At 46.7% G+C, this 25,438-nt stretch overlaps 1 protein-coding gene across 8 annotated transcripts in view; it reads left to right on the forward strand.

Annotated features, from left to right (window-relative positions):
• The window catches only part of ZNF516 (zinc finger protein 516), a 123,584-nt gene extending 108,930 nt beyond the window's left edge, over positions 1-14,654 (forward strand). For 6 of the 8 annotated variants that reach the window (XM_044744039.2, XM_070512844.1, XM_070512843.1 and 3 more), the window contains exons 4-6: positions 876-980; positions 1,870-1,937; positions 9,856-14,654. In XM_044744039.2, coding sequence (XP_044599974.2) covers positions 876-980; positions 1,870-1,937; positions 9,856-9,915 — 233 coding nt within the window. In that variant the 3' untranslated portion in view covers positions 9,916-14,654. The remainder of the gene's footprint in view (positions 1-875; positions 981-1,869; positions 1,938-9,855) is intronic. The other 2 variants (XM_070512848.1, XM_070512849.1) reach the window with 2 other exon arrangements.
• Positions 14,655-25,438: the final 10,784 nt, after the last annotated feature.

The following is a 25,438-nucleotide window of genomic DNA, read 5'->3' on the forward strand; positions in this document are numbered from 1 at the left end:
TTTTGCCTGTTGAGGCACTCTGAGTTAGGGTAAGAAGCAGCAGGATTTGGTTTCTGCTTATTTGACTCAGACCCCTTGTCCTCCTTTCATTTGCCTTTTACACCCCACTTTCAGACTCAGGTCCAGAAACCTCAGCTCAAGGAGCATCATTGAAGAAAAATTGTCATTTTAGGGGTAACCTTTCCTAGTTAGTATTTCTGCTTTTTGTTTTTCCATTGAGTTGAGTTACCACTGAGCCTAACAGCGAATATCAGGCTCAGGGAAATCTCTCTGGAGCTACATCGTGTGACAAATTAGCCTTTTCTTCAGAGAGGCGCCCCGAACCAGGACAGGCGGCTGCCCAGACTAGTCCGCGGCCTCTGCCTCCCTTTCTGAGAAAGGTGGGCGTGTCTTTCAGGCTCAGGACGGAGGGAAGCTGCAGCCAGTGCTTTAGGACTGGGCTCATTCCCAGGCGTCCCATCTGTGCTTGGAGCCCCCACATGGGTGAGGGGCCAAGGGCCTGGGGCCCTGGGGTGTGGCCCTACAGCATCCTGGTCCTTGCGCCGGCCTGACACACAGCGTCCCTCGACTTACGTGACAAGCTACTGATAGAGCCCTTGGTGGCGGGAGCCTCCAGCCACTTCAGGCCCACCTGACAGGCCGCCACACCGCGCTTCGGGGGGTGTTAATTTGCTCTGATTTATGCTCCCTCGTGGTCCTGCGTGCGCCTGGCTGTCAGGGAGCCTCGAGGAAGGCTGGCAGTTGTCACTCAAGGCCTGGAGGTACCTCCACCGTGACATGCCAGACAGACTAATGATGTTTTCCTCTCGCCCGCCCCCTCCCCCCCCAATCCCCCTGCCGCCTCACCTGCACCCACCCACGGCCACCGCCACCAGGGACGCTCCGGACACAGGCCCGGCCGGGAGACTTCGTCTGCGTGGAGTGTGGGAAGTGCTTCCACCAGCCCAGCCACCTCAGGACCCACATGCGGGCTCATGCAGGTACCCCACCCGCCACTCTGACATCCCATGGCCATCTGCGTACCCAAGGAGGGTGTGGGGGAGTGAGGTCCCCCTGCTGGTTGTTCCATTCTCCACGCTCGGTGACATGTATAAATCTCGCTGTGAGGTGGGGGGAACGTGTCCTCTTCTGCGATTACACACTTGACTCTCCTGTCCAGCACCTGAAAGGAATTTTTCTTTGCATCCCAGTGCTGTGTGGTTTAATTTGGGATAAGCCTATTTGCAAATGTTCCATTTTAATTAGGGAGTAGACTCCTCAGACGTGAATATGCTAACGAGGTGTGCTGCCACCAGCACACACTGAAATCAAAGCACCCTTTCAGCATGGCACACGGCAACGGTTCCTCGTTGGCAGTGACTGGCTGCTGGGGTGTATGCCCAGGCCCCCTTTTGGACTGGTCAGCGATAGATGGTCCAGTCCCTGGGCCTTTTTGTAAAGAGCTCTCCTGAGACCACATCAGGCTGAGAGCCGGGTGTGTGAAGACACCACCCAGCCCCAGGGAGACAAGACCAGCGTTCTTTATCAGAAGTGTGAAGGATGCATACATAAGCCAGTCTGATGCAGAATGACAGAGGCCAAATGGTAAGTAATGCAGGAGGAGGGTCCCTCTGCACACACACTGATAATTAATGTTGTCAGTGATGACTTTCTTCAGCAGCAGAGTCTGAATTAAAAAGGGCAGTGGCCCCGGGCAGCATCCTCACAATCTCTTACAGTAAGTGTTACGGTAAATTGGTATTTTCCGGCCACAGGCTAGGCGCTGGTGTCTTTTTTTGTGAAGTGCTTAATGTTTAATGGACTCCTTTAGTGTGGTGGCGTGATGGAGCCTGCGTGTTCATCTGCTAACGCACCCCCTTGTTCCCACAGAGGCGTTTGAGTCTAATGGTCTCCGAGGTGCTGATGCCCACGCCACCTCCACAGATGCCCCCAGACAAGTAGGTCTTCTGATTAATTGGGTGTTTGGGTTTTAATGTGGTCACTGGAAAAAGGTGCGCCATGATGTTCATCACGAAAGCACCAAATGGTCTTTGAGGAGCTCTGTCAATAATTTTAGGGTACTTTGACTTAGAACCCAGTCCTTCCGGGCAGCGTGTAGGCGGTTGATAGACACTGAAGGTCTCCGAGCCAAGATTATGTGGATGAGGTCAATGCAGCTACTTTCCATCTTGCTGGGGACGAGGGAGTTGGGAGACACTGGTGGTGGCTTTAAAACACTAGAAATTCGTACTTTTCCACACAAGATGTTTCTGCATGTAAACTTGCTTGAGAACAGATTATGCTTTGTCTCCTTCCTTCAGAACAGAATTTTTGTTTTGCTCCATAAGAAGTGTTCTGCTGAACATGGCGTTTTGTGGCTGTGTCCTCTTCTGGTTTGATTATCTGTGTTACGCACACCCTGGCACAGCCATGGTGCCTCAAAGCACTTGTTTGCATGTACGTATAATGTGTGTTACTGTAGATCTGTGGCCTTGGTATGTAAACCATTCAGTATCCACAACACGTGGCAGAGCTCTTAGACGCAAATGCCGATGGGATACCGTGTCTTGCTGTAAGGCAGGGAAGCGTGCTCCTCTGTAGGTGGCCCTCTTTTACCGTGGGCTGAGAGCACGAGGTTTTAGAGCTCTTCTCCCTTCTCACCCCTCTTACTGAATGTCACGCCCATCCTCTCGTTCTCCCATGAGCATTTTCTACGTAACTTTCTTGCTTTCTAACCGGTTGCCTTAGAAGATTGTGTAACTGCAAGCTCTCCCCTTTGCAAATGAAGGGGGGTTTCTTTGCCACCAGAGTAAACGTCGGAGGCCCTGTTGGGGTGTCAGACCAGGGGGTATGCCCTCCCCAGCAAGTGGGATCACCTGTGGGATCTGCGGTTGCTGACGATGATGATGCTGATGGAGACGTCAGGGGAACCTCAGGAATCACTCCAGCCCGTTTCAGTGGGAGGGAGTGGTAGGAGATCAGAGCCGGCTTTGCCGAGGGCCAACTGCGGGTTCACGGTTGAGCTGACTCAGCACGACATGCCCCGATCAGGGTGCTGTTTTTGTTTTTCGGTGCATTTTTAGAATTCCTATTTGTTGGGAGAAGCCTTTTCTTTATGTATCTTTGACAAAATGCCTTGCCGTTTGTGGTAGTTTTTAATAAGTGACTTTTGTCTCCCTTAGTAAAACCCCTAGTTTTAGAATGTAAAGCTGTTATTTCATGATAGTATGACAGTTTATGGAATAAATAGCATCTTGCTGAATGCTGGATTGAAAGACTGCTGAACGTATGTGACCTCAACTCGAATTAGGTAGCACTGTCCTTTTTAACAGAAGTAAGACCCCCCTCACGACAGGAGTCACCGTGATGTGTCCGTGGGATGCAGTAACAGCAAGGTCGTGCCCTAATTGGAGAATTACATACTGCGATTACAGCTGGAGTCAATCCAGAGTGTTCCTGCCTACACAGGCAAGCATTAAATCCACTGAAGACGTGGCTTTTGATAAGAGTGTTGGACGGGGGCAGGGGCACCAGGCAGCTCCCCGAATAACTCAGTGAGATTCCTCAGGACACACGTCAGTTTGTTTGCTGCATATTAATTCCACCTGAGCTTCTTTAAAATGCGTCTGTCACAGGGAGAAATGGGTCAACAAAGCAAATCACTTGGACTGTAGTTTAAATTATTTCTATGTTCCTTATAGTCTTGCTCGCAATTCATAACAGTTGTTACTCATCTTTGATTATGATAGAGAAGAGATGTATTTATGTTTTTGTCTGTCTCTATAAATTCAAGTTCTGCTGTTTTATCCTTATTACCAGCTAACCTGTTGGTTTCATGTAGACAGTGGCTTCCTGCTGTGGTCTCGGTAACGATTAACTCCTGGTGCGTGGCCCTCGGTGGGTCAGCTGTCTGTCTTTTCGTCTCCTCTCGTTCAGGTCTGTGATAGTAAAACTGAGCTGGCTTTCTATGCGTCCCTCGTTAGTAGTTAGTTAGGCCGCCAGTTTGTATAATTCTGTACTCGAGATGGTGTCTTCAGGTACTGCTTTTTGTCCTTTGTTACATTTAAAGTAGCTTTTGTTGCTGAATCATGAGATGTTCTGGCTCTCTAAGCAAATTCCATTTTCCTTAAGGTACTCTGGAACTGTGCCTTTAACAATTCCCGGAGAGATGTCCTGCCAGGGTAATTGACAAACACATCACTAATAGGTAGAGGTTTAAATCTTAGCGTCCTTCTTCCTTATCTTGTAGTTCTCATTGTTTATACAAAAATCGCAATTGCTGTCTTAGATTTAGGATGCGTTATAGACTGATGGAACAATTCTGTAGTTCTTTATATCTAGAATGGGACTCATTATACTTATCCGCCACATTCTTTCTCATGTTTCACATGCTTTACTAACATTAACTAATTAATATTTAAATCAGATTCTTTTCCTATAGGCTTTCGAAGCTGTGAATCACGGGCTTTTTTTTTTTTGTTTTTCCATACAGCACTGTATTTGTGCAGAAATTATTTGCTGTGACACTTAAGGTTGATGTACTTTGAAAGATATACGTAAGAGATGCTAAATTATCTAATTGAAACAATATTTGGGAATCAGTTTTACAGTAATCATTGAATCACTCGTTAACAGTATTTACTGAGCACCTGCTGTGTGCAGGCTCTGTAATATTGGGGAGACAGGATGTTGGGGAGACAAGGTAAATATTTTTCCTGTTTTTATGGTTCTTAAGGTGCAGTGGGTATTTCGATGAGAAAACAGGGCACAGCGGTGCAGCACGGTGCTGTGGCGAGGGCCCTGGAGCCCAGAGCTGGGGTGTTTGAAACACCTTCTGGGGGCAGCAGGACAGGTGCTCCCTGCAGAGCGCCACTTCCCCCCCCCACCCCCACACCAAACGCCAGTGGAAGAGCATGTTCTGTTACAGGAACGGCGTGAAGTTCAGCGAGACTGGAGGAGGGAGAGCGGTGGCCGGTGGGCTGAGGTGCAGGACACGAGCCGGGAGAGACCCCCCAGGCCTCGGTGCCCGTGCTAAGGATGTGCGGAGCCCAGAACTGGGGACGACTCGTCCGTGGCGTGTCTTTAGAGAGAGTATCAGGTCAGAGGAGGTTGAAAGGGCTTTCCGGGGTTCCAGCCAGATGGCTGAGTGCCGCTTGGAGGCACGTGGGGAGTCCCAGTGAGACACAGAGGTGGCCCGAGCTTGGGTGCGGCCGGGGAAGAGCAGATGGGCATGGAGAGCTTTGGGAGGCAGCAGGACTTGGGGATGGGATGCAGGATGCAAAAGGAGGAGCGGGTTCACGTGGGCTTCAGGTTCTGGCTTAAGGCCCCAGCGCTGGGGAGGAGCAGGGGAGCAGGACAGAACCCGCTCCAGGTCAGGTTCCAGCCAAGCTGGAGGTGCCTCTTGGGATCCAGCCAGGGATGTCCAACAGGTGGCCGAGTAGGTGGGTTCCAAGTGGAGAAGAACGAGGCTGGCCAGGAAGATGTATATAACAGCTGCCAACATTTAAATTCAGTCAAGATCAGCTAATTCTGCTCTGAGGGACCTGAATAAGGTAAATATTAAGATATTGGCCTTTTGAGTAGACGGCTCTGACTTTGACTCTCACCTGAGTTTCCTCATCTGTAAAATGATGACAGCAGTATTGCTCACTTGTATCCTTGCAAAGGTTAACACGGAAGGGGACCGCGCCTGGCGCAGAGCACGCCTTCAGCGAGCTACCTGTTACTGTCAGGTATTCTAAAATGAACAGTTGTGCTTAATATCTGGAGGAGACCAGGCACGACGTGAGCATTTGTGTGGCGCGCACGCAGGTGAACCTGTAGGCACGCAGACTCACGCCTGTGTAGGTACGCCCCTCATAGACAAACCCGTCAGCAGGTTGTGCTGGGGACCCAAACCAGTGGCTGTTTCCTTCACCTGGCGTCTGCGGCTTTGTCAGAACCTGGCCCTGTGCTTGGACGTGCTCCGATCTGTCTGGTTCTCTTGTACAGACTAGTTGCTGGTTGCTCCTTAACGGGAGGGTACAGAAAACTGTTAGTTTGAGAAAAGTGTTGTCAGCGTAGACGTAGTTTCCTCCTCTCTCTCAGGCTGTGGACAGACTTCCTTTTTGCAACCATATACAGCACCCTTCCTTACTTGGCCATATTAATATTTGAATTTTCTGTGTTGGATAATTCTAACAAATCATAATGTGCCGTGGATCTCAGGGAAACAGTTCAGCAGGCATGAGGTCCAGGGACATATGCTGAAATTGATTAAATTCAGTCATGTCAGCATGATCATGAACTTTGAGGAGAAATAAGATGCTTTACTTTTGGTGCGTTGTGGATAGTGGTCTCTCTTCTGAGCGTACGCTGGTTAAGCCTCTTCTGCGTTCCGGGCATACACTTTCCGCAGGAGATCCCGGGGGCGGTCCTTCTTTATGAACACACTCATCTGGCAGGCAGAGTGGAAGGCCTCCTGAGTCCTTGAAAGTTAAAAATCGGGACTGAATAATAGGGTTTCTAATAGGTAGTTGGTGTCACAGTCTCTATTCTCTGGCATCTCATTCTTTTGCGTTTGTTATAAGGGTTTGGGCACTGGACGTGAGGGGCCATCTTCGAGAGTGGAGCCTCCATAGCTGGGTTAATCACTCCAGTCCTTGTTTGTGCTTATTGTATCATGAAGATACTTCTGATCATAAGCATAGCTAACATCCCAAGAAAAATTCTAAATGAGAGGAGGAGTTCATGCATATTGTCATTTAGAGAGAGTGTCAGGTCAGAGGAGGTTGAAAGGGCTTTCCGGGGTTCCAGCCAGATGGCTGAGTGCCGCTTGGAGGCACTTTATATTTAAGTGGAGGCTTTGTCATATATTTAGCATGACTGAGTACGTGTTTAATTTCTAATAATCATCAATATTCATTATTAGAAAAAACAGTTTTTTTAAAAATAATATGCTGAAATATGGGTATCATTGTCCTATGGATGTTAGAGAAAAAAAACTAGGAGGTATTTTTTAGCATTGTGGAGAAATTCTTTTTTCATTATATTGTTGTTAAACATTAGAAATTAATGTTTAAAACCAAGGAAAATTAACCCTCTCTCCCCAACGCTCTGGTTCTGCGATTTAAAAGACCAGACCAACTTTTGCTGAAATATGAAATCTGGTGTTTGGATGTGTTTGGAGTCTTCGCCAGAATTAAGACTATGATTAATAGTTTATTTCTTATTATTCTCAGTGTTATTTTAAAGTAGTTAAGCTGGAGAAATAATTCCATTAGTCAAAATAACAGGAAATGAGAAAATAAATAGCAACCTAATTTGTCTCATTTTTAGCTATGGATGTTATAATACAAATGATGGAGAAATCACGTAGATTGGTATAGTTGAGTATATGTGTATCTGTTTTCAGTATCACTTTTATATTCTCAGCATCACAGATTGAATTTCAAAATTCAGCTCATTTGTCTAAGCAATTTTCTTGTAACACCAAGCAAACATCTTAAAACACATTACCCATTTTTCTTAAGTATAACATACTGTAAAAATTCATGAATACAACTAATGATTTATCCAAAATGACCCGCCATAATATGTGCCCCTGCTTACTTGTGGCTTATTGGGGACAGATTGTGGTCAAGAAGGTATTGTGTGTCGTGTTGCTAAGCATTTAGCGCCATACCACATGCAAGCCTTGTTCAGCAGGTGACCTCCCTCTGAAGGTGGAGAGGTTCCTGTGTGTCCTGCGCATACAGGCTTTTTGTGTGTCTGCCGTCCCTCGGCCCCCACACATGAGCGCATATACAGCCCCTTCCATTATAAAGGCAGATGGGAAGAAAGTAGACCTCATCAAGTTCCAGAAGTCAGTATCCATCCTAGAACACTGAGATGGCTTCAAGAAAGAGAATATTTATTTCATAATGACTGAAAAGCCCACAATTCACACAGCTACAGAAAAGAAAAGCCACGTTTTCTGAAAGTGTGCTTCTCATTTTCTGACTATTTCTTTGTAGGAGGTAAAAAACAACGTATGTGCTCAAAATACTGTGTGTCCATGTAATTTAAGCCTTTCTGTGGCTCCTTTCTTCTATGGCTGCATTTTCCCCTTCGCCTGGTTTCTCCGGTGAATGTCCTTCATTTCTTAAAAGCCTGTGGGCCTGCCGTACTGAGTCATAGAGTATTGGTCCCAATGACTCAGTAAGGGAAAACGACTCTCTGAAAAAATGTGTTATTTGAACACATCCTGTCAGTTCTAAAGAGAAAGTGGGCATCTGTGCATCCAGATTTATGGACTAAATTTAACAATCTAGGTATTTGGATTATCTAGATTTTGCAGTTTTTATAAGTAAATTATTTTTAAAACTTTCAGGGCCCTGCCGTGTAAAACTTAAGTTCTTTATGGAGAGAGGGCCATCTCCTGTTAGCTCCCAAGGGTCTTTCTCACTCTGCCCACTACAAGCTTGTGTTCTGGTCCAAAGGAAGGGAGAGCCAGGTGGGTACCTGGGAGTGTAGTCTGTTGTGTATATGAAATCTGGACACACACAACGCACGTGTTCCCCTGCATTCTTTGCCCACTTCATGGAATCACTGGCAAGTCTGTTTGCTTGTATGGTCACGTCCTAGGGACTTTCAAGGCTGGTCACCTGACAGCTGACAATCTCTCCCCTGTATTTTCCTCTTGGTAAACACAAAGGCCGTCCCTTCCTTGAATGTGTCTAGAACTCATTCTGAATGAGGCCAGTTGACGATGAATCTCTCCACAGCGTGATGTCGCTGTGCGAAAATGTAAAACATCTTTCTCCGTTTACTGCAGGAAACTCACCATCTACTTAAGGAAGTTTTATCACATCTCTCATTCAGTTACTGTTTCCTACATTTCAAATAAACTGCTGTCTGTACCGCTATGCTCAGCCCCGTACCCCCCATAAAATTCTGAGCATCTTTCTGACTTCCACCAGATGTCGACTGGTAGATGTCACGAACACAGGGCCAGTTTTAAATAGGAGTTTTCTGAAACTATTAACGATAGAGAAGCACTTAATTCATTATGTCAACCAGACCTCTCCCCGCCACTTATTTCCGGGGTTCCTATAGGCGTAGCTAGAAACCAGTGAGTTTTACATGAGAGCTCTATTTTATGTATGCTTGTTAATTTCAGGCGGTCGGTTTCACTTCATCAAGATTTTAGCTGGAGGTTAATGCAGTTAAGTAAGATTAATCTTGCTCTCTTGTTTTTGTCCTCAGATGGTAAACTCTATTGTTCAAACAGAGATGCTTCAAATGTCATTTGAGAGCGTTCTTTAAAAGCTGCAGGCTCACATTTATTCTCATTTTTATCTTGTAGTTCACTTGACTTTAGAATATCTCTTCTATTTTCCCAACATGGTAATTATTTATGGAGATTGTTGAAAGCTCTGGGGTTCTGACAGACCTCTTTGAGAGCTGCACTGTTTGTTTGTATGGCCCCCGAATTCAGGCCTTGTTTTGGAATAGTCATTCTCATGGAGATCCGCTTTGTGCTACCGAATGTTGCTGTTCTGAATCCTCTCCCAATCTCGCCATCTTTTTAACCTTTTCTCCCAAGCTGGTTCAGATGCTGTTATTTGCTGTTCTTGTGTGTGGAGTGGGGGGAGAGGTCTAATGATCCTTTCTAAATCACTGGCAATGATTTCCTAAAGCTGCCTCTGGAAGGCAGGAAGGCACACTTAACCTGTGTTGTGCTCGGGCAAAATGAGTTCCAGCTTACGTCGGAGGTTTTTGCCGACCTGATGGGGTTGCTCTGTGAAGGTCCTTGTTTGTGTTCCTGGGTGTTGATAAGAAAATTAGTAAGAAAACTCCACTTAGAAACCAAAAGGCAGAAATGAGCTTTTCTGTTGTCTCCTTTTTCTCATCCAGGGGAGAGACCATTCTAACACGGATGCCGTCCAGACAGTGCCTCTCAGAAAGGGAACCTAAAGACACGTTTCCATCATACCCCGGTGCCCTGTGACAGCCGTCAGCAGTCCCCTCATGGATGCCCCAACAGCCTCCCAACAGTGACCCTGGCCACCCCGCGGAAGAACAGCTGGAGGACTGCCGATCGGACCCCTCCAGTCCTGGAGCCGCTGTGCTGGAGTGGAATCTGAAGAGAGATGCCTCTCCGTGTTAAATGTTTAAAAATAAATGAAGATGCTATACTCTAGAATTACATGTAGATATTCTATATGCATATATGTGCTCATCGACCATAGTCCCATGTTTTTCTTAAAATAGACAGTGATATTGGCAGGCACAGTAGGAGCACAAGGCATCTATATTGTTCAAGACAAGTTTGAGACACTGGAAAAAAGATTCTTGTGTGTATTGGACAGAGTGAAGAAGCTAAGCACTGTAATAGAAACCGCCGACGTTCAGAAGGACTGTCGGGGTGATGTCAGAACAAGCAGAGGTGGAGTTGAGGTTGGCAAAGTGTTAATACTATGGCCTCTCCTTGTCTTAGTGGGTATTTAAAATAGTAAATGAAGAGAGGCAGGAGGTGGCCTTCAGGTGCTGTGGAAACCAGGCGTGATGGAGTAGGGGCCTCGACAAGACCCTCACTGTTCAAAGGTTCAGTCGCACCACCCCCAGGGGCTGTGTGCATTCCCCACGTGCTTGCTCCTGCTTTCCACCACTTGTACTCAGTGAGTCCGGCCGAGGAAACACGTCCGTGGGAATGCTTATATTCTGCTTCAGAAGAGAGAGCTAGTTGAACACTAAGAAAAGCAGGCTTCTTTGTTTATTCTCAGGACCTTTTTGTAACAGGGCTACATTCTGCAAACTGCTCACAAAGGAAGACTGCCTGTCTTAACAAATTCTCTAGCCACTGACCCCTCCCGATCTGGACCTGTTTTCGGAATGGCAGGAGAATCCCTGAGCAGATTGGGGGCCCTCGATCACCAGGTGCTGGGGCCCTGGAACTTCGTCCTCCCTCCCTGCTCTGCCTACCCCGTTCCATCTGTCCCTGCACCACCCCAGCGAGTAGGTGTCTTTTCTTCTTGGGCCTGGGGACCTCCACAGGATGAGGACCTGCGTTCCCAGCATGTGGGGGTCCCCAGGCCCGTGGTGGGGGTGGCTTTATATACCTCTTCCTCAGTCACGCAAATGCAAGTTTTTGTGGTGGGGGTTAAGGCCTGTGACAAAGGATCTTAAACCTTGCGGTGTATGCAGTGAACGTTGTATTCCACAGATATAAATATTTTCTTTTCCTATTACCGTGACACTGTGTGTGATGGTAATATTTCTGAGAGTTTCAGATTTTTGCACATATGATTTTATGCATTATCAAAAGTTACTGCTGCCTTGAATGAAAATGTTCTGTGAAATTTTTTGCAAAAGCTTTACTAGGTTTTTTTTAATTGTGAAATTTTGTAAAGGCAGGAAATGGATTAAAAACGAGCATGCTAAATATATTTTTCAAAAAAGCAATAATTTTACATGTACAGAAATTATCCTAACCTTTAATACTGGTGAGAGCGACCGTTTACTTAATACAGTAATGGATTAGTGCAGTTTTTGTAGAAAATGGGCTTCTGATACAAAGACTTGTTTAAACACACACACACACACACACACACCCCCCCTAAAGTGTGGTTTTCTTGTTCTAATGATTTGTTGAATTATTATTATATTATTATTATTATTGTTGTTGTTATTAGTTGATGTTTGGTTCTGGATTCTACTTGTTACTGAGTTTAAATTACTTGACGGTTCAGGTTACTTTGCAGCATTTGCAAACAATGCAATGTAACTGGCTAGCTTATACACACACAGGTATATATACATATATTGACATGATATATGTGTATATATATATACTTTTTTTACTTATTTTTTCCTGATACTCTTACACCAGATGTGTACCAGAATTATCTGTTGTGTTGGTGTCGTTAGGAATGTCTGTGCAGATACTATAAAGCGGCTGTAATTGACTGTTCTGTAAAGTTATTTTGAGCAAAGATACATTACAGAGATACATTCCTTTGTTCACCTTAGAAATCAAAATGCCTTTCTGTTGATTTATGTTGGATCATTTCGATAGTTTCCCCAAAGTGATAATTTCTGCGTTTTCTGGCTTTTATTTTCTTGGTTGAAAGTGAATGGTGACAGTTCAGGAATGCACAGGGGCTAGTGATTCAGTCCTGTCTGTTTCTCTGTGTTTTAGTTATTAAAAGAAATTCTGTACCCAAAGTGACACGGAGGTGTCGTGTCCATTTTTATGTCTCAGCAGTGGCACGCGGGAGCCCAGCAGGCATTCTGAGCTGGGCGTGTCCTCGGGGAGACCTCTTCCCAGGGAGCCTGGTGGAGAAAAGGGGTCGTTCCTGGGGTCCGGTGGGCAGAGCGTGCAACTCGAGTCAGTTTAAACGTTCGTGTGCTGCACAGAGCACAGAAATAAGATTTTCACTTGATTACACAGACGGGAGGGGACCCCCCGAGAATGCTGTCGTCCGAGACAAGCTGTGTTCGGGCCTGATGTCGGGTCCTTTCTTCCACTGAGATCATCAGTATTGTATCGGTTTGTTAATGCGTTTATGTCAGTTCGACCATAGTATTTAATATGATTTGTGTTTTCTTATTTATTTAGCCAATATGTTTTGATTCGCTTTTTTTCGGATGATAATTTCCGCGTGATCTCTCCTGTAAGTCACCTTCTGACTGTTACAAACTTTCTACTACCTCTGCCAGTCTGCTGTTTCCTTGTTTCTTAACAGCATTTTTACAGTGTTGGCGTCTAATGTAACTTAGACAATAAAGGGTTTGGTTGTCTACACCGCGGCTTCTCCGTGTGTCTCCCCCGCCCCCGCCTGCTCTCCGACTGCCCCTGGCGCGGCTCTGCTGGTCTGGCTCCCCTGCTCGCCCTCTCCTCCTCCCCGCTCTCGTCTCTTACTCGTTGTTGAATTTCAAATAACACGCAAATAATGAGCTTATAGAAATCTTTCAGGTTATTCACTCATATTCCTTAATTTGAAGAATGAACATTTAAATTCTCTGAAAAGTCATCTTCTCTGGGAAATCATCAGCTGTTCTGTCACTTTTCTGCCTGGTCCCGGGAAGGTCTTCTGGCAATCTCAGATGGATAAATTTCACCTTGGTCCAAACGCAGCACAAACTTTCAAGCCAAGTGGACTTTGCCTTTTTGGTTTGGAAAAGTATTAAATGCTTTAACAGGTCTCCCCAATATTTACTTATTTATTTTTTAAACCAAGAAAGATACTGGTTTCCTGAAAAGAAGCTGCTCTAGGAAATTGACCTGGGAATTACACATGGCCACTTGGTAAGATACGAGAACGCTGATTTTGCCCAGTATGTCAAGAGCCGTCTTCACATTTGGCCCCTCTGTCACGTTGCATAAGGTTATGTAAACATCTGTATAAAGGCCCAGGCACACACAGATGTAAAACTCAGCACTTTGTTAGGATGTCGTGGTGGACACAGCGAGTAGCAGGTTTCGCCTCTCGGTTCCTTTCCAGGAGGCTGGCCCCAGGAGCTTCACGTGCTTTCCCCCAGGAGATAGCCTGTGGCTCCTGGGATGAGCGTCTTCTGGATCACAGAGGATGACCTAAGTTGTCAGTCCGTGCCTGAAAAACAGTACACCTCCTGGGTTTTCATAGCCCGACTCTCTTTACCAATATTCCTTCTTTAAAACAAGACAAATAACCACCCCAAACCCCGAGAGCTTTCCATAATGTGTAAGAAAGAAGAACCGCATTTCTAAACTTTACCTTTCCACTCTCAAATGTCTGCGTGTCGGAGGTAGTGGCTGTTGATTTACTGCGTTTAAATTTGGTGAGCTCTAATAGCAGAACAGTTTGTTCACTCGGCAAAAGACAAGAAAAATCATCCCAGGCCAGGATTCCAGTGATGGTGTAGGTGTCCCGAGCCCCATAGCATGCCCGTGGGAAATGACCGGGGGAAAATGTTCATTCTTCATCAACTTTGCTAATTATACTTTGAGGCAGTAAAATGCAAAAGACCATAGAATTTGTATTTCTTTTTTTAAACACAATTTATAACATTATATTTTGTACTCTTTATATTAGAATTTGTAACTAGATTGATGTATTTAACTCTATTTCTGAAAAAATGTTTCAGTTGTGTGATAAAAATATTTAGATAAAACATATTCATTCTATTGGAATTTGAAATCAATAAAAACATCTTGGAGTTCTTGAGATTTGTAAGACTTTTTCCCCTATTTCAGGAGGTGGCTCAAGCCCTTTGACAGCCTGTCTCCATCTGTGGTTTTTTATTTTTGTTGGCCGAACAGAAACCAAAAGGCAAGTGCTCTTTATTTATACAAGGGGGAGAGTTTTAGAATGATTCACAAGATAGTTTCATCTGAAAAGATGCCAAGATGGCCACAGTGTTTTTTCCGAATCTTCTGTGGACTCCAGGACATACACTGTTTTTTGGAGGGTGACTATGTATTTCTCATTCCCCGCACCCCCCCCCCCCCAGTACATCTCTATTTCCCACATCAAATACACACACTGTTCTTATACTTGTGGTATGAGCCACACAGGACATACGGGAATGGACGCAGAAGAGATCCTGACTCAGATGAAATAATTGTATCGAAAACTTGGGGACACAGAGAGGCTGGTACTGTGGGTTGCTATGGTTTACCGAGTAGACAGCAAACATATACTTGAGGCCCTCAGATGCACGAACCGAATTTAAACTTAAAAAGAAAATGTGTTTTAAAGTCAAAAGATAGAACTATGTCTCAGTTGGCAGAACGAGGTAAGTACTTGAACGGGGCTCTCAAATTGTGCCGGGGTGGAAACTAGAGGGCCGGGCAGTCAGGCGGTGGGTTGTCCAGGCCTGTGCCTGAGTCTGTCCAGCAGGGTCACTGATGGCATGGTAAGTCCCTCCCATCCGTCCTCTCTGATGAGGACCCCGATTTGAGTAGTTTTCCGAAAGGCCTTTAGAATTTGTAGACAGAACCAGACCTCGTCGTAGGTGAGGTGTATGACTCAGTTTATTGAGATCCTCTCTCCTCTTGGGTGGTGAGTTCAGACGAGAAGGGAGCCGACTCTAAATGAGGAAGCGGCAACACCAGCCTGTTTAACAGGTAGCTGACAGTTAACTGAAAAGCTGACAGGGCGTGTGGTGTGACAGAACAGTCCCCAGCCCAAATACCTACGTGTCACCTGATGTGGGGAGTTCCTTTCAGGTAACGTGGGCATATGACCTTCCTATGTCCAGACCCCAGACAGGCATTTCCCCAGTCCTCGGGTCTTGTACAAGGCGCTGAGCCCCTTCTCCAAGAAAACAGCTTTCATTTTCTGTCCACCTACCAGTCAGCGAATGGCGTGATGTTCTGCCCCGGTCCAGAGGTCCTCCTTAGCTATCGAGAATTAGACGGAAGGTGGCCATCGAACATTCGCCATGTCTGTAAATTGCCATATATACTGGGTGCCAGGACTGGGCATGGCTGTGCCGCTCACACACTGTAAGATCCTTATATAAAACCTGAAAATGAATCACTCCATTTATAACAGCACCTTGTTTCCCCTTCGTTTTCTTTCTGTTTGGAAACAACAGTGATGCGTTTCTAATCTGTGCTATTTGTGTTCTCAATCCTACCTTTTTTAAAAGGTGAGTTGTTATTCAAGAGATTAGCAAAATTATTGAGAGAAAATGTGAAATGCCCTGGTCATTGGCTGTGTGACAAGTTTGTGGAATGTCTGGTTTCCTCGCTGCCAGCTGATGCAGGACGCCACCGCAGGACTTCAGGGCTGGGGCGGTCCTGCGGGAACCTGGACGCACAGGTTGTCACACACGCCTCCATCAGTTCCCTTTCTGGGAAGAGGAAGGATAGTAAAATGAAAATGGCAATGAGAATGCTCCCTTCTTTTTTTTTTTTTTCCCTCAACTGAAGAAGATACTGTGGAAGGTTGCATTTCAAGCCCTCTCGTGATGGGATGTTAGGTCTGCTAAGGGAAGAGAACTGGAGTAAACCTTTAACTCGGTTGGCAACGGTTCCAACTTATAAAGGGCAAGAGGACTCTCGCCTTTTCTGTACGCAGAGGAGTCAATAGAAGAATATTCAGTCAGGAAACGTCATTCCCGCTTGGCTGAGCTTCCCCAGTCTCCTTGTGTCATGTTCCAGTTCTGGAGATTTATAGGACACGGTAACAGGAATGAAAAGGGGGGTTTCTTTTAGAGAAGAAAGGCTTCACACAAGACAGGTGAGCAGCTGTGAGGTATCTGGAGGTCTACCTTGAGAAATAGCGAGTCATAGCTTCTGGGTGCTTTGCACTGCAGAACTGTGGCTAGCGGTGGAAGGTGCACGCTGACTTTGGCTTAACGCACAGAATTCCCTGAGGCTCAGGCCGTTCAACAATAGCACGAGCTGCCTCTTGATCTGGCAGGCCTCTGGCCCTGGAGAGGTCCAGCAGAGCTTGACATCCATTTTTGAGGAGATCAGTATAAGGGTCCTTGCACAGAGCAGTAAGTTGGAACCAGATGAACACGCAAGTCTCCTCTGATAAAAGATTTCCAGCATCTTTGTAGAAATTGTACAGAAAGTTTTTGATGTTATAAACTCGTCCGGCAAACTCTGTGTGCTTGCCGTGGCTAAGTACAGCCCCAGATGCTGGGACAGAAAGTTGAACAAAATGGAACCCGCTCTTGGTGCTCCCACACGGGACGAGGAAGGCAGACATCCATGTGAGTTCTGATTCAGGTAGATGTGGGCCACAGGGACGTGGATGGAACAGGGATGGGGTGCACTTGGGGAGAGATGTCAAGGATCTGATGAAATCAACCAGAGACCCACGTGTCACCAGGGCCAGGTTTCACCCGCATGAAATTTTTAAAACTATTTTATAAAATGGTTGGGGTAATTACTTGGAATTGAACCAAAATTTGCATCTGATGACAAACCGAGTTGACTCAGATAATCTATAAGAAGATGTTGATATGGGAGAGAAAAGTGACATGTGAATTTCAGTGAGGAAAAGCCTAAGGAAATATATTTTGGGAAATACCCCACAGTACATTTAGAGCATATTTTGAATTGTCAAATCTGACAGAGGAAAGGGACCGAGATCATTGTCAATTATTCCTTGATGACATTAACTCGAAGTGAGGCTTCAGGCAGAGAGATCAACAACGTGTGTATCAGCGGGCAAGATCCTGTGACAAAAAACAGCATCAACAAAATAGCCTGCCGTGATATGGGGGTGGCACGCCTCTGAGCCCGAGTTACTGTGTGAGTCTGTCATCATTAAAGTTCAAAGAACTAGAGACAAGCCAGCAGTGGGCGAGCCAGTGGTCAGGGGGAAGCCTGAAGATGAGACCAAAGGTGAGCCCTTTTAGTTAAGAAAGACAGAGGCCAGGAAGGACCTGGGTCAGACGGTTTCATGCAGTGAGTTGTCTCAGGGTAGAACCGGGTGACACACCTTTCAGTAAATTCAGAACAACAACAACAAAAAGCTCATGTTTAAAAGGACCGCCTGTGTGCCAGAGACTGAGGTAGGTGTTCTCATCTGTTACCCCATTCCAGCCTCACAGCGCCCTGCAAAGTTGGCATTCACTCCATTTTACAGGGGAAAAACAGGTCAGCGAAGGGTGCCTTACCAAAGCAACATAGCCAGTAACTTGTGGACACAACCAGGGGTCTAGGTTGGTGGGGCTTGCAAATCCCAAACGCCAGATTGCGCTGTTCTGCCCTGATGCCGTGCAAGCAGGGTAGTAAAAATGATGATGCTTATGGGACATGTTGCCACTTTCCAAAGCACCTGGACATCCATTGTCCTGTGGCTCACCACAGCGACCCTGCCAGGGAACGGATGTGGGTACTACCGTCCACATTCAAGAGATGGGTAGAGGACCATCACTGGATCAGAAAGGACATTTTGGAGTTGTGAGCTCTTGTTTCAGAGGGATCAGAGCTGCTCTGGTTGGCCTGATGTAAGTTAGGGACTAAGAGGCATAGGGATAAACACACTGGTTGGGATTTCTGAAGACCTGGTGCGATTCCAGTGTGTCATGTACCGAGTGTTCGTGTCCATCAGCCAGTTCCTCCCAGATTCAGTCTTTTCTTCTCTGTTGGTTCTTTCCCTCGTGCTTGAGACATCCTCTTCCCCAAACCACCACCAAATAAAAAACCTTCCTTTGGTTGGCCCTCTGATCCCTGTCCATCTACTGTGTGCTGTCGTTTCCTTAAAAGTCAGTCTTCTGAAGAAGCCGTCCACCGTCGCGTTACCCCTCCCCATTCCAGCTTTGAAGACCACCCCCCGCTTCAGTGAAATGTCTCATGCCGAGGTTGTCAGGGACCTCTTAGTTGAATATCGTGATTATTTTATTCTACATTTTATTCTAACTTTTCTGTGGGAAATTACACACACACACACACACACACACACGTGTTCTTCATCATCCAGATTCAACAGTTACGTTTTGCCAAATTTCATTGCTACCTTTTAACTTGTTGTTACGGTGTTTTGACTTGGAAGATTTTGAGTAATGTCCAGACATCATGACGTTCCAACCGTAAATACCTCCATGTGTGTCTCCCAGTGACACCTTCTTTAAAAACATAATAACAGCAATGTTGCATTCCTTCTATTTCTTGATCCTTCAATGGAATTTCTTCTCCAACCTCCCTCCTCACTTGACTTTCCATCGCCAGCCCGCCCGGTCTTCAGTTTCATTCTCCCTTCCACGTCGCTTTCCCTCTGTCCACTAAAGGTTGGGATACAGGTCATCTCCCTCCGCAGCAAGTCTGAGCCCCACGCTCTGGGACCACAACCACGCTCAGCTCAGCCCTGAGCTCTGGACGAGTCATTGGAAATGGTGTCCGAGACCCTTAGATGTAGCGAATCTTCTCTCCAGTCCTGCTCCAGTGATGCCTCTCAGCAAATGGCATAACCAGCTACTCACTGGGTCACCCAGGGTGAAATCCACGGGCTCATCCTGACTTCTCCCTCCCTCTGCATCACGTAGCTGTCCATTCTGTGGGTCGGAATCTGGCTCTCCCCTCCACCCACTGCCCCAGCCTTGGTCTCCCTCTTCTTTGAGCCCTGAGGGTGACCACCTCTCTCTGCCTGGGACTACATCCCCTCCAATTCACTTTCTCTGCATGGACACCACTGGAATTTTCTGGAACACGTTAGATCTTTCCATTCCCTTGTTGAAATCTTTAGTAATTTTCCATTACCTTTAGAAAAATGCTGAACTTCTTCCTGTGCCGTGTGAATCATCATCACAAGACACTCAACAACGTGCATTTCTTGAAGGTGCGTGGCTCCTGCCTCCTTTCTATGCCTTCTTTCCTCCAAAACTCCAGGCAAGGAGATGCCGCCTCCCCCACCTTTGCTGGCCCCCTCTCTTCCTGCAGCCCAGTCCCCTCCCAGGCTGGGCACATGCCTCTCCTCCGGGTTCCGCCCCCCGCATACTAGGTATCCCAGTGGTAGCTCTTATCACAGTATTTGGGAGTAAACAGCAAACCCTCTGCTTCTGCCTCTGGCTCTGAGCTGTCTGAAAGAAGACATTGCATTTCACTTCCATGGGCTGCTTTCAAGCCAGGTGGTTTCCTAAATGAACAGGTGACAGTCAGTGCCTCAGTCTCCACAGCCATATAGAGCCATCTCTGTCCCATCTCCCTCCCAGTGTTACTGTGGCAAACGGCATTATGGGCGGCATTTTGCAAACTTCAATGTTATATATAACCAGTAAGTTAGAATTACTTGCAAGAAACTTGCTTGAGTTAAAATGTTTTTTCGAGAACCGTAAGTTGTCATTAAATAGCACTGTCTCTGTGCACCAGATTTTTCTTTTTTGATAGTATTGCATTTACAAATCAGGAAATTTCCATCGCTCATTTCCCACACTAGAAGCGAGTCATTTGGTCCTGTTCAATAAGTTTTTTTGGAGCAGCCAAAGATAGTTGGATTCTTTTCTCTATCCACAAAAGTGGAGGTTTCAGGTAGACCAAAAAAGCAAGCTGATGGCACTCTTAGTGAAATATAATGGTGTTTTATTAGTAGTATTAATTAGTAATTATTAAAGAAGAGCTTTTGCGCTGTCCATGGACAGGATGCTTCGTAAAGCCAAGGGAATGACCTCGGATGCTTCTGCCCTCTGGCCTGCTTTCAGATGTGCCTGCTGGAGACATTGTTTCAGCTCTTCACAGGCTCGTTAGAGGGAACACGTTAACTAACTTCTAAGCCTTCATTATAGTAAGTTATCTAACTCTTGCTGGGGCTTGTAAGTTAACTCAGTTGCTTCAGATGTCCTGGTCATTCTGAAGTGGAGGCTCCAAAAACAAAGGCTTTGGCTCTTGTCTTGGAAGGGGAGAGTGCGGCAGTTCCAGCAGAGACCCAAGAGGAGTTCAGGGGGCCCTCCACTCCTCGCTGTAGTGGGTCAGGGCGGATTTTCTGCACACGCCTCTGCTCAGTGGTGGGTGCTGGACCGAGCAATAGATTTGGGGCAGGAAAGCATGGAGAGTGCCTGGCATAGGCTGCCAGGTGGGCAGGTGGACGGGCGGCTTTCGGGGACTCTGTGCATGCCTCTGGAAGGTTTTAGTGCCCGCCCTAGGAGATGGCCCTGTTCTGCGGTCCCCATGACATGTGTGAGCAATTCCCCAGTGTGCAGAGTGTGGGCATGGAGGTGTGAGAGGGCAGGGCGGGCAGCTCCAGAAACATGCTGCTTCCTGCTAACTTCCTAAAGAATAAAACTGGCTCCTGTCCCACAGTCGTCTTTGTAGCCTGAAGTCAAGTAGATGCCTGGGATTCATTAACACACACAGGCCAGGACAGCGCTCCTCAGGGCCTACTGTGATGCTGGGGCTGGCCTTGTGAGGCGGGCGCCACCTGTGTGGCCTGATTCATGCCGGGTGCCGGGGAGGCAGCGCGCACAGTGTGGCGAGCCCACTCATAAACCATCCCCTCGGATCCCCGTGTCTTTTTCGCTTTCTGGACGCCTCCACTGGGTTTTCACATAGCCCTGTGGCAGGCTGACATATCGATGAGCCATGTAACATTTGATCCAGGATCATCGTCCATAAGTTTAAGATGAACGACTGTAGACAGAAAGTGAACTGTTGTTCAAGGAAATATCTAAAAGCCACACACCTCTTATGGATACACATTAAGGTTTTGGTTAGGGATTTGCCTTAAGCTAGTTTTCAAATCAGACAGTTACAAAATTTGAAGGTTTGAAAACCCCTTGGAGACCATGTCGTCCAAGATCCCATTTCTACACACAGACACCGAGGTCCAGTGGCTCGCCCACGTCTCGCCTGGACTTGTGATCATCCACGGCTTTATTGTATTTTTATAATATCTGTCGACGAAAATAATCCATAACCAATCTATAAATGAAAATTTGGGAGAGTTTATTCTGAGCTGAAATCTGAGGACCATGGCCAGGGGCCTTTCTTCCCGAAGGAAGAAAGGGCACCAAAGAAGTGGGGTGCACAGAGTGGTTATGTACCCCCAGAGAGGATGTTTCACATAGGATTGAAATGTCCCTTTTATAATAGTCATGAGACTGCTCTGTTGGCACAGCGATTGATGGAAACAGCAGATAGGTCTGCTGTCTCGGTGAACACAGAAGGACACAGCAGGGTGGCAGGTCTGTTGTATCGAGCTGGGTGGTCACAGGTGAGCTGGGTGGTCAAAGGTAAGTACAGCAATCAGTTCCTAGCTTAAGGAAAGATGCTTAAGGAAATGCCAATGTGGGGGAAAGTTGCACCTTTATCTTAAGGCCATTTGTTCTTGCCATAGGAAATGTTTTAAAGCAGATATGCAACGTGTGCCCAATGGCTATGTCAGGCCCTTTTGGAAAAAACAGAGTCAGGCCGAATTAGTTTACATCAAATGGCTTCCTCATATACTCCAATATGTCCTATTGCTTGCCATTTCTATTTGTCATATCACACGATGAGGGCTACGTTTGTCTTCCAGGTTTTATACTTGAAGCATCTTTGTTGTTTCCATTGCATCCTCTCTTCAGCTTCTGCCTCAGTTTTACATTCTTACTCTTCTCAATTTATTTTAACTTTCCCCAAATTCTCTCTTGCTTTATTAAGGAAATAGGAAACACAATGTCCCGGGATTCTTCAGCTAAAGCTTCTGTCGTATCTGATTCCTGACAAAGTGGATCTGCCCCAGGATTGTCCTTCGCAGGTGTCAGACGGGCCAGCGGACGCGCAGTCTCCCCGACGCAGTCCCGCGGGGAGCCCACACGCTCGTATCGTGCTGGCGTTTCTTTTCCCTTGCATTCATCCTTTTACCGCCCCAGTCACATGCAGGATCTGGCTAGACAGCAGAATCCTCAGGATTTCCACTCTATAACGTGGCCGAAGCCCAACCGCTGGGGGGGCACTCACCTGCCTTCGTCCCTTGATTTCTCTCCAAAAGTTTGTCGCCCTGAAGTTGCCCTCTCCCACCACTAGATGGTAGATGGGGGTCATCCCTGAATGCAGAGTAACCCCCATTTCAAATTCCTTCACTTCATTCGTTATCTTTTTCTGCAAACAGGTATTGAGTGCCTACTGCATGCCGGGTAGGGGGCTTCTGTCTGCCAGGGGGCTGCCGAAATGAAGATATGACAAAGCTCGGGGGTGCACAGTCCTTGGCAGGGAACAGTGATGGCATTCTCTCCTCCGCCTGTCCTATGTGAGCACCTGCTATGCATCTCGCTTGGGTCCAGGCACCGGGGATGCGGGGCACGTCAGACACCGAGCTCCCATCTCTTAATGGCTTTTACGTTCTCCTGGGGATACGCACAGTGGTCAAATGAACATATGCGTGCACGAGTCTCAGAATGAGCTATGTGCAGTGAACAGAGAAAGGCTGAGAGTCTCAAGAAAGAGAATTTTAGGTTGCTGTCAGGGCCTCTGGGTGATGCTTCCCCCCAGTACAGGAGTAGGAACACCAGACAGCCAGGAGAAGAGGGTCTGGACCCAGGGCGAGCAGGACCAAGGGTGGGGAGACACTTTGTGTGCACACCGAGGCGGCCAGGGAGGCCCCGCACAGCCAGCAGGGGAGGGAAGCTTGAGGAGGCTCAGGCTGGGGGCAGGCCCCATCCAATGCAGTCACTCTGGGGGTCAGGGCTTCAGTCTGTGGGCTCTGGGCTGGGGGGCACAATCCAGTTCATAATAGTGAACCTCTCCCTGAGAGAAGGCCAGGGGGGCGGGAGAGGGGCCGATGTTGGAGAAGGAGGGGATGGCAGTGCAGAGACACCCCAGGGACAATGGAGGGGACATGGAGGCAGATGAGGTGGCCACCCTCACTTTTCCTGGGGTCTGCCCTCTGAGGACCAGCTCTGCCAAAAGCTGGCCCATACAGGTCCAGGCCATCAACCCTGCCCTCAGGGCCTTATGATCCTGAGAATGTGAATAAAGACCCACAGGGAGCCGGGCAAACTTGTGCTTAGCTGAGTGCAGAGTTGATGTAGGCTTGACAGGGGCCGGGGAGGAGGTGGGGTGGTTGACACGCTTGTCACGAGGCACTGGGGGCCCATCCCATCGTATTTACTTGTGGAATGTTTCATGAAGAATGTGCAAGTTAATGAATTGTCTGAAAGGTGGGAAGCCGAGAAGTGACTGTTGAGAATAAGATTGATGGCAAAGAAGGGCAGGCACCAGGGGGAAGTTCTGGGGGCGGCCACACTGTCTGCTCCCCCTGCCAGGCCAAGGCTGACTCTGTCCACCCAGCTCCAGCCCATGACCTGGGATGTGGAACACTGCGAACTTGGTGAGGGGGAGTGTCTGTCCCTTGGAATTTGGCTCAAGTGTGGCAGGAAGGACAGCTGACCTTCCAGGGCCACAATCCCAGGACTCGTGGTGGAGGTTCTGGGGGGTAGGACGCAGCCCCATCTTCTGAATCAGCCCATTCGTCTGTCATGGATGGCTCCAGATAAGTGTGGGTTTTCTTCACTTTATTAAATACAAAAATAACAGGAAGATTCTGGAAAACAGCTCTTGATGGACGAGCCAAATGTAGGTGATTAAACTTCCTAGATTTTCAAATCTAAGTATTTTTTTAGATAAAAACTTGACAGTGAGTCCACCTATAAATACAATTAATTTCACTAATACTAGGAATATTTCTGGTTTGGAGAAAGACTCATATCTAATATTTTTGGTCATCATTTGGAAATATTGCTGAAGCCCAAGATAAACCCTGTACTTTTCCATATTCTGGTCAACAAATATGCAATGTCATCTATGTCCCAGGAGTGGGCTGCATGTTGTGGTGGGCAAAATATTATTATTGACAAAATATCTGTGCTTCCTGGAGCCCTCTTTCCTTAGATCTTTGCTCAGCTTGTTCCCTCACTTCCTTCTGCCCGCAGCTCAAAGGCCCCTTCTCAGAGGGGTTTCCCCACCATCTGACTTAAAATGGAGCCAACCTGCATTATTCTCTAGTCACTCCTCTGCTCTGTTTTTCTTCATGATACTTCCACTACTTGTCGTGTGTGTATATATATACATATACACACACACCCATATATGTATATATTTGTTGTTGGTTATTTGTCTCCCACACCAGGGTGTCTTTTTCTTTCAGGGATCTTCAGGTTTGTTAGATTAGGTTTGTTCTTCTTTCTCTCTCTCTAAAATATCTTCTGAATGATCATCTTCTCCAGAGGTGAGGTCCTGATGATATCACCATCACCACCATCACCGTCACCATCATCATCATCATCCTCATCATTACCATTATCCTTACATGTAGATCATGGTGTCCTAAAATAAAATAGCTGGAAATATAAACCTAAGATTTAGGGAGGAGGTAAGTCTGAAAATAAAGATCTATGTGTGATAGTCACTCATGGCTAAAGCCAGGAAAATGTGTGAGGTCCGTAAGGAAAAAATAAAAATAAAGAAGAGTTCATAGTATTAGTAGGTGATAAAGCTCCTGTAGGAATGAAGGGAAGGCAGCCAGGTACAGGTTCAGACATAGAGCTGCCGGGGACGGGGCATTAATTGCTGGGGTGAGATGGAGGCAAGTGTGGACCGTGAAGAGGCCTGTCCTTGTTGATGGGGAGGGTGGGGCTTCTGTGGTGTGGTGCAGATGGAATTCTGATTGCAGAGCATGCCCGTCACAGCCCAGACACGGGACGATGTCTACCACTCAGCTGCCTTTACCCCTCAGTGGAGCCCATGGAGGTCATGCCCTTTGCTGGACATCTGCTGGGTTTGTAATTAAGCAAAATAAGAAGCTCCTTCTGAAATGTTGTTGGAGAACTAGGATTTAACCCTGCACTATTAATAGAAAGTGTTTAGAAGCCACTTGAATCAGTTCTGTATTTTAAATGGTCTCTTGGAAGGAAGGTGTCATTGGGGAGTTCCACCTTATTTCTTTTATCATAGTGCTACTTTAGGAAATGACAAAGAAGCATCTGTTATAATGTAAGATTGCAGAGGGGAAAAAATAGTGAACTCATTGCAGGAACTATTGTGATGAGCTTATAATGTCACTGAAATATTTTCTTATTAAAA

Source organism: Equus asinus, chromosome 7, assembly GCF_041296235.1.
Source record: "Equus asinus isolate D_3611 breed Donkey chromosome 7, EquAss-T2T_v2, whole genome shotgun sequence".
Classification (NCBI taxonomy): Eukaryota; Metazoa; Chordata; class Mammalia; order Perissodactyla; family Equidae; genus Equus; species Equus asinus.